Source organism: Centroberyx affinis, unplaced genomic scaffold (assembly GCF_046629955.1).
Source record: "Centroberyx affinis isolate AG114_WGS23_722 - 3 ecotype Tasmania unplaced genomic scaffold, CSIRO-AGI_Caff_v1 ptg002787l_1, whole genome shotgun sequence".
NCBI classification, from domain to species: domain Eukaryota; kingdom Metazoa; phylum Chordata; class Actinopteri; order Beryciformes; family Berycidae; genus Centroberyx; species Centroberyx affinis.
This window is the reverse complement of record NW_027280938.1, coordinates 67594-77500: the sequence shown is the minus strand read 5'-3', so window position 1 is coordinate 77500 and position 9907 is coordinate 67594. Positions and strand designations below refer to the sequence as shown.

At 41.6% G+C, this 9907-nt stretch overlaps 1 protein-coding gene across 2 annotated transcripts in view; it reads right to left on the bottom strand.

Annotated features, from left to right (window-relative positions):
* ncbp3 (nuclear cap binding subunit 3) overlaps window positions 1-3666 on the bottom strand; it is an 18462-nt gene extending 14796 nt beyond the window's left edge. For both annotated transcript variants that reach the window (XM_071535927.1, XM_071535928.1), the window contains exons 1-2: window positions 3452-3666; window positions 2249-2314 (exon numbers count right to left, since the gene is read on the bottom strand). In XM_071535927.1, the coding sequence (XP_071392028.1) occupies window positions 2249-2314; window positions 3452-3634 (249 nt within the window). In that variant the 5' untranslated portion in view covers window positions 3635-3666. The remainder of the gene's footprint in view (window positions 1-2248; window positions 2315-3451) is intronic.
* Between the last annotated feature and the right edge of the window lie 6241 nt (window positions 3667-9907).

The following is a 9907-nucleotide window of genomic DNA, read 5'->3' as shown; positions in this document are numbered from 1 at the left end:
TAACTGTTAGGTTATGTTGACATTATGTCAGTGTTAGCTTACGTTCTGTCTGAATTGTTGCTGTTTAGCTCCAATAGCAAGCAGGTTAAATGAAAGGAGACGTTCAGTGGTTTTGTAAATACAGCACAGACCAAAAAGCAGCAAACTTATCCTCTAAGTAAGTTTGTCATCCTGCCTTCACTTACTGGAAAACACTGTTAGCTACAAGTCAGCTGGTACCAGTTTGACTTTTCCAATGCCATGCAGACTAAGTTGAGTTTATTCATGTTTGCATCTGACACAGAAGACATGAAGTGTGTGTTATTTAGGAATGTCTCCTGCTGAAACCCTGGAGGGGAACCAGCAGCCTGCAGGCCGGTGCCTTGCTCAGGACCAGGTCCAGTCAGAGACACACTGTTAAAACTGACCTGAGGCCTGTACTACGAAGCAGGATTTGGGGTTAGCGGGGTAACTGCAGGTTTAATCCAGGGTTTTCTGTGTCACGAAGGTGGTTTACTTTTTACCGGAGTATGTCACCATAGCAACTTATGCTGAACGGCTGACCTGCTCCGGAGCAGGTTATGTTCAGGATACCGGATCCAAACGGATAAAAAGCCTCCTCACCAATCAGCACCAATCGTTTTAAACAATCTTTAACAAGATTAACAAAACCAGATATGAATAAAATCATTGCATTCAAATGAAAAAATAACTGTACAAAGGGATTCTACTGAAGTAAGAAGGTAAGAAGACTCTGCAGGCCAATGGTGTTTAGAGACCGCTTTCCATAAGGATTTATTATATTAGAGATATAATAATTCCAGGCGATTTGCCCACTCTGGCTATAAAAGAGGGTTTCTATCAAATAGCAGGTAGCTTACAATAGTTGGCTATAGTTATCAATAGTGAAATAATTTAATACTGCATGTGACAGGCAGTGATCAGTCTATTTACCTACACATTTACACTGCATTACACAATCTGCATTTTTCCTCCAGCCATCCTCTCTAGCCTTGGCAACAGCAACTGTGGTACTTTTTGCTGTTGTATTTTTGTATTGCTCATATTTATTCATTATAATAATGTTCTTATTGAGAGAAAAAACAAATGTTAGTAGCCTAATCCATTTCTTTCACATACTTCCCACACTACATGTGTTGAAATTGTCGGCAGCATTATATTTATGTAACCCCACAATTGTTCAGTCTAGTTTATTGCTTTTATTGTTTTATTTTAGTTTAATTTTTTTAGATTCTACATGTGTGCTTGTATTCTATTTAATTTTCCCTGCTGATTAATTTTACTTTTGCTGCTACAATCCAATGCTTCTACTATACTTTTTGCTGCTACTATCTAATTTCCTCACGGGGATCAATTACATTTCATTTAATCTTAAATCCTCTGCTCTGGATCTGTCCGTGTTGCATGTGATTGGCTATTTGTTACAAAATCCTCCTCTTTTATGTGAACGCACACACAGCTCGAGTGGGAAAGCCTGGATTGAGTTAACCAGTTGATAACCACCTTCCTGATACCGATTAAGCGTGATAGCAGTTGTTAGGGTTAGTTAAACCAGCTACTGCAAAGATGTCCTGGATATGATGAACCTGCTTCGTAGTACAGGAGTCTGGAGTCTGCTGAGCCAGACGCCACGACACTGAGGCTTCACACAGACTGACATTAGAGCTCTAACAGAGGAAAATGGATTAAAGCTCAATGGTTTTTGTCCAGCAATCTCAAACTAATTGTCTCAGCTTGTGTTGAGGAAACTGTGGTTTGATCAGTCTGACCTTTGACCTCTGGTGGCACCAAATAACGGCACAGAGAATCTCAGTCCTCTAACAAGAGAACTGCGGTGCGGTTCATTAATCCAACCAACTACAGGAACCCACCCCGAAATGCAAGGGATTATGGGTAGGAGACAGAAAGCCTAGCAGAACAAAATGAAGTCTGGACTGATGCTCGTATTCAGATATTTCTTCATGTGTTCTTAACTGGTATGAACACCACAGAAGAAGAGACAGACATGTCTGTCAAGTTACAGGAAGACTAGTCTCTAACCTGCAGGATGACAGATTCAAACTGTCCAATACACTAGCTGCTTGTTAAGTCATGTGACTTTTGTTTCCAAGGCTATCATTGGTCAGTGTGAATCTAAAGGATCTACATTTCCCACTCAGGTTCAGACCAAAGGAACCCAGCAGCAGGAGGACTGAACCCTGACACAGAGCTGAATCCAGAGAGCTGGAGGATCTGGTCTGTCTGGTACCTTGGAGTTGACGTCGATCCCGGTGATGAAGGCTCCAGCCTTGTTCTCGTAGCGCCGGCTTGTGTCCTGCAACACAGAACACATCAGCACAGGCCTTAAAGCATTTCTGTGAGAACACATCACTAATTCATTCCTGTTTCCATCTTCCCTCATCAGTCCTGCTGCTGGTCTGCTTCTCTGCTTGGACAGGACACTGACACCTGCATCCCGAAAAATTCACTGGTCACTTTGACATTTTATCAGCCATCAAGAGTTTAAAGCTCCAGATGCAGGTGGTTGGATACCTGTGGAGTTACCAGCCACTGCCAGCATTTACCTGCATCTGGCCAACAGCATATGAGTCTGGTTACAAAAGAGAAAGTGTGAAAATGAAAGCAACTGCAAAACTACCAGAATATAACCGCACACTTTCTCAACGGAAAAAACAAGAAGTCTCAACATGTAAAGACATCTAACAAATAGTTAACTACATTAAACAGTTGAGTTTGACATTTTAAGACTTACCTGAGACAACCTGTAGCTAACATCGATGAGAGACGTTCTCTCATATGAAGATGAAAGTCAGGCCAAACTCCAGTCAAAGCTCTAGCAGTTTAATGTTGTAATGTTGAAATGTAAAGATAGCCCACCAAGCAATATAACTTCCAATAAAATATCTACTCAAAGAATTGGTTTACTCTGCTCGTGTACGCATGTTGGAAGAGGAAAGCGGGAATAACAGTACTAAAAGTTGAAATGTTATTGAAGGAGGTGCTGCCTGGTGTATTGGAAGCATGCCGAACTGAAGAGCGGCTCCTAACGATTCGTAAAAAGTCTTAAGTCACGTTCAACCTGCTGTGTGCCTTTACCGATAAGCAAGGCAACATTAAACTGCCAGGTTTTGAACGGAGTTCAGCGTGACGTTCTCTCCATACGTGAAGAACGGCACGTTCCCTCAACCTAGCAACAAGTGAGTGGAATAACTGCCTGATGCTAAGCTAACGTTAGCTAGTAAACAAAGCAACTCTGTATGATAAACTGCTGTTTGTCTGTGTCAAAAGCAGCTAACCGTACTGAAATGTTAGCTAGTAACAGCCACGGTGCTGACAACTCCTTCCCAGCGAGCCGGGAGTCGCCGTTACCGTACGCCGACACTCCGCGCTGTTCCCCCGGCCGCGAGAGCAGGCCAGTCCCCGGTCTGACCGGGCCTAGGCGGACACTCACCGGCAACAGTTCTTTCAGGGAACGGTTAACGGAGATGTCTTCCGCCTCCAGCTCTCCCTCCTCCACCTCCATCGGCTCGGCTTCGCGGGCATCTCTGTCCGACTCGGAGTCCGAGTCCGAGTCCGAGCGGTCGGAGCCGCTGTCGGATTTCACCGACACCCGTAAGCTACGCACGGCCGCCATGGTGCTAGTTGTAACGGTTGCGGTTGTTTTCGTGACCCGGCGATGGTCGTGTGCTTCTGTTTCCGTTTGGGCGATGACGCCGCGGAAATGGCCCCGCCCACAAAACGTGACGCAAAAATACAGTTGTTTTATTATTACATAACAAAATAGTTAGCATCTCAATTACTTCCAACAGTATTAAAATCAACAAACTTAATGGAGAAAAGGCACACTTTATGCAGTTATGGTGGTAAGCCAATATAATAAAGGCTTTTTAATATTTTTCACTGCCTTGGTATTATTTTTGAGATTTTTTTTTTTACATTTTGCATGTTCCAGTAATAGAGGCCATGATCTGTCTCTCTTCATGATCTAACTCCCTGGTTTCATTCTTTTATGGACAGCTGCAGCTCTTTATATCTTCTCTTCTTCGCTGGTGTTTTCCACAGAAAGCAGCCAGGATCCCTGCTGTTTGGGAAGGTAAGATTCCCTCTAGCTTCAGTTCTGATCACTTTTTCTGTGTTTCATATAAAGGCGTCCCTTGTGATACTATTTTGACTGATGCAACCTAAACAGATAAGTCAGTCAGTCAGTCATGATTTTTCTGCCGGTTCAGTGCTGATTGAAGACTTCCTTCATGGGAGCAAATCTAATTTGAGTTTAGAGGGATTTTGGTCTGCAGTCTGTGGGATTTCTGGACTGAAACTGTCAGTTCTTCATCTCTGTCTTGTCCTGTGTGCAGAGTTAATCTGCTTGTGTCATGTAGGTCAGTGGTTCTTAACGTGGGGTCTGTGGACCACCAAGGGTCCTTGGGGGATTCCAGAGGGTCCCCAGCAAATTGATGAATTGTTAAACTTCATCACTATTTCACACAATTAGAGAATGGAGAAGACTGTTTTGATCATAGTTTCTCTGTTATCTCTCTACCTACAATACAGATAGTCATGAAATTCTGGACAAAATATATCTAACAATAACAATATTCTCAGATTTGGGTCCAAGAGACAAAATCTCATCAAATGGGGTCTGTGGCTCTAATGTGGACTAGATTACTGGTCCTTGATGTGAAAATGGTTGAGAACAACTGATGTAGGTCTGCTCCATGTCAGAGTTAGGGAAGAACGAGGCAGAGTGTCGACACAAAACACATCAGTTTATTGAGCACTTGATCCATTGGCACAGACTGAGAGAAGTACAAGGCAAATCAACACCGACAGAGTTCTGAGTGTAAATGAAACCTGGTGAGGAAACAGGACTGAACTACATTCACTGAGAGGAGAGGAGGGCATGAAGCCAACAGCGCTGACAAGCTGTTTCACTGGACTTTACTCAGTGATGAGAGTACAGAGTCCTGTTGATTAAAAAGACTTTGGCCATCGCTGTTTTCAGTGGCGGCCATGTTGGTTCCACAGTCCTGTTCTAACCCTGCCTTCACGTGTTGTATCGGATAGCGGAAAAACAAATTTCCCACTTGGAAATTTCACATGAACGGCATTCAAATTCAGATGATGAAGCCGCAAACTCTGAGAAAATTTGCTACCAGAATTTCCGAATTTGACGCAACGATGACCTTTGACCTTCTCAAAATGGAGGACTTTTTACACCTGCAGCTTTATTACAGGTTTGAACCATCGTAACTAACATTTGATGACAAAAAAGTATGTGAGTGTAATGTTGTTCAGCAGGGGACTTGGAAATGTCAGATTTCGGACCTTCCCACCAGCACCTGAACGCAGCATACGGCAGCTGCCTATGCTATGAGATGTTAGCCGGTTGTTGTGTAGCTAGCTACTAGCAAAAGAACCATCAGTGTAGGAACGTTATAGAATAATGCGGATGGAGAGTTTCATTCTTAACATGAAACTGATTACATGCTTTACTTTATACACTTTATTTATACTTATTTCAATTAAAAGAGCCTATAGGCTTTGTGAAAAGGACAAGAGTTCAAACTATAGTTTGAACTCTTGTCCTTTTCACAAAGCTTGGGGAAAATCTTATGTAATGTCTGTTTTTTAAAATAACTGAGTAACTTTTAATGTACTTTTACTGATTTTAAATTAGCTTGTTTTTACTGTTCCTTTGGTCTAAGAAATTATCTGAACAGTCTTCAGAAAAGTAACAGTAGGTACTTCTAGCGTTGTGCCGCTCTGAAACACACCGGCTAATAATGATGACTGAAGTCTCCGTCCTGAACCTTTATTCCTGATGCTATCAGCTTCTCTTGCCTCGACTGAGCGTCTCTTCAGCTTCTGCAGTCTGTCACTGTCTGGTTGAAGTGGCAGCTCCTCACTACAGGACAGGACAGGACAGACAGGACAGGACAGGACAGGACAGGACAGGACATCATGCTGCTGTTTCCACCGGAGCGTCTGTTAGCACTGCTAGCTAAAACAGAACCTTGTGGACGAAGGCCGCACGCTGCGACCAGGCAGGCCGGAAGTCAGAAATCCCAACGTCCTACTAGGAAAAATTCAACAGAAGTCTTTCAAGTTGGATTTCCAAGTAGGACACTCGGACAAGATTTCTCAACCGTAAGGTTCCCAAGATGCAGTTCGTCACGGCAACACGGCGGCTTACACTGTAAGTACAATATTACTTTTAACGTGATTCTAATCTTCAAAATAAACTTAAGTTTGATTTTGCATGACTTTTGTCATGTCATATTAAAACACCAGTGTGGTACATGGATAAAAATATAAATTTGAAATGTAAAGTTCCACATATAGTTGCTAACCTTCTATGCAAACTAGCTAGCTAACATTGCCAAATATCGTTGATGTTTTTCCCAGTCAGCAGCTCATGTATACGAGTCCGTATACGTTTGTTCAATTTGTTCAATACTGTGACAACAATCAGGACATTTATTTGCAGCCAACATGGCAGCCACAGTCCAACCTGGCCAAACTCTGATGGGGGGGGGGGGGGGTCACAGGGGGTCATCCTGTTTGTTGTGTTGAAATCTGACACAACAGAACACACTGAACACAGCTGCGATTTGATTTGAAAACTTAATTTTTTACACAATGTTTCATTGTATTGTTTCATTGGTTGCCGGTTCCAGTTTCTCGACGGTGTAAAGTGACATCAGATGGACAACAACAGGAGCAAAGTGCAGAAGTCCCTTATCCTCCAGCCCCAAAGTACAGAAACTTTACAACATCTGATTTGGACATTTGCATCTGAGAATCTGAAACCTCTGAGTTTCCCTTCATGATGCGTCACACAGAACAGACACACAGCACACAGCAGTCAACGTCTTTACATTACGTCACATCTTCCCTCTCATGATCCCTTTGAAAATAATTGTGTACACAATCGCTTGAATAAATTACAGGGTTTTTTTTTGCAAAAGGTATTAAGACACAAGATAAGGGATTCACACCTGAAATCAGATAGCAAATCAAGGAGAATACGATTAAAAAATAAATACTTTGTGCTTTCAGTGCAATCAAGACAATTAGAATCATGTTTATATTCAGTTAGTGCCCTGGTTGAGATTGTACATATTTAACATGCCATACTCCTATAGCATCCACAGAGGAATATCCACAAAGGTATTGTGTCATTTTAGTGCAAAATATACATTTTTCTGTCAGTTTTTGCATCACAGGTTATGCTACTTCTTTTTGCACGCTAACCTTCAGACAGTTAAGAATACACTCTGAGAAAGGATCATTTTCAACACCTTTGTCTTCAGTACAATATATATTAATAAAAAACATGTTGGGTCAACATCTATATGTGATGCTCACATAATGTAAACAACTGCATCAGACACATCCGGGTTCTTTTTGACCGCTGACTTTTTACAGTGTAAATTTACACTGTATGATGTGTTGTGTTTTGGGGTGTGAACAGAGATTTTCGGGGGACGGAGCGGGACTCGTTCGGTTTCCATCACCAAGTCATCCACAATAATCATCAATGTGTTTGCGGAAAACACTTTTCACAATAATTAACTTATTTTTTCACAGATTGTAGCTAAAAGGAGCGTAGCTACGTTAGCTATGTCTGCTTTAACCGTTCTATCAGTGAAAAGCTAAAGTCTTAACATGCTAACATGAACCTTTGCCATGCAAGTTAGTTAGCTACCATGTTAACTGACTGACGCCTCACCTAATTTCTATAGCTGACTAAACTTATTAATATTTAGCCATCCATCTAGGTCAAGTGGCACGGTAGCTAATGTAAGTCGAAGCTAACGTTAACTAACTTGACATGGCACAAAAGGTTCATGTTAGCTAGCTAAATTAACAATGGCTAAACCTGCAAGTGTTTGATATGTAGTTGTTTACATGATGTGAATATCACGTATTGTTACCTTGTTAATACATGTTGTATTGAAACCACACAGTTGTGATGAAAACGACAAATTGTTGAAGAGCGTTTGAACAAGTCTTGGTCAACAGTTTGATTGTAATGAATTGTACTGCAAGCAGTGAGCAAAATGTCCCAGGTGTCCTTCATACTGACAGGACAGATGGGACTGAGTCTTCTCCTAGAGACACATTTATAAAACTGAACGTTCCAGAAGACTTTGTGAGCCCTGCTGCTGGAACGGCTTCAGAAATAAACTTGACTACGCTTCATCTGGCTCAGACTGACCATGGACAAACTGTGTCAAGTTGGCTTCATATGGAAAATATGTGCAGACATCATATCCTGTCCTGATCAACATGATTGACAGCCGTGTCACTTATGAAACAGACAAAGGATACATTCTCCAATTCAGCTTTGATGCTTCAGCTCTGCTGCACAAACTCTCCTGAAGTCACAATGAAACAGCAGCATGAGCATCTTGCTTCTGTAATTTGACAGATTTCTGCTTGAAACAGGATGTTGGGGGCGGGGCATAACGGGGGGGAGGAGTCATTCAAAAGAAAGTGTCTGACGGTGTAAATGGGAGATCAGTATCAGTTAGAGAAAGGCAGTTTTATTTATGGGAGGAGTCTGTGATGGTTTTATTGGTTGGAGTTTTTATGTACACTGTTTTCCAGGAAGTAAAAGTAATGGGATTTTTATTTGAAAATATGAGAAAATAAAAGTTGTGTAAATTTTTGGCCTTTAATTGATAAATAGGTGTATATTATGGAAAATGAGCGCATAATTATATAATTAGATCTTGTTGAGTAGTTGATATTCTGGTTTTCATGGCGGTCAAGAGCCAAATAACCTCCATGTTGAAACTAAGTGGAATGTTGCTTTAAACCTGCAGTAAGCGATTTCAGACCCTGTAACCAGTCCTGAAGCTAGCTGTGCTACGTGAAGATTTCACTGAGACCTAATGATGTGAAGAAAACAGCCACACAGCAGCAGCTTCTTGTTGTTTTCTCCTTTTTCCTAACACTTGTCACAGTTGGCCTGAGTAACTGACCTTATTCAACACTCTGGGTGGGAAACTCCAGTCAACTCTGTCCTGTTGTTGTGAACCAAGATGCATCATACAAACATTTATCAGTTCACAGATTCCCCACTGAAAAACACATTAGAAACAAATGGATCTGAAGAATCCAGAGGGATACAGGTTCACATTTTAATATATTTGGCCCATTATCACCAGCTACTCGTCTAGCCTAGCTAGCTAGCTAGTAGCTAACTAACTAGTAAGCTAACTAACTTCCCTGCTAAATCGAAACAGTCGTTGTGGTTGTTGTGTCTGGGATTGCTGCTAATTTTAACTGTTAGGTCTATCTGAAGTCACTTATTTTTATATACATGACAATCTTCAAGCTAGAGCTTCCCACCCCGAGTGTTCAAAATGGCCGTCATGTGAATAAGGGCGAGCGAGTAAACGTTTTCAACTAGTAAACTTGCTACCTGCCTCTTCACTTGTCATTGTGGGTCATGTGACCTTTAGCCATTAATAATCGCCAATCACTTTGTGTTGCTTTAAGTCTTTAAGTATGAAGTCTGTGTGTTTCCTGTTCAGCATGAAGCCGCCGGACGCTGTTTGACTGACAGACGGACAGACGAGGCTCTGGAGGGAAAACAGACTGACAGACGACAAACCACTGACTGTCTGTTGTGTCTCTGTGTGTCTGTACTGTAGGAAGAGTATTAAGTCCGTAGGTGATGTTTTTGTTTTACAGCAGCCGGGGGGAGGGGGGGTAATATTCTGAGAAAAAACTCAGAATTTCTGAGATTAAACTTCAGAAATTCAGAAACTTGAGAAAAAAAAAAAGTTTTTTCTCGAAAATTTCAGACTTTAATCTCAGAATTTTTTTTTTGAGTTTTTTCTCTGAATATTACCCCTCTCCCCACAGCTGTGGTAAAAACATATTCACCTACAGC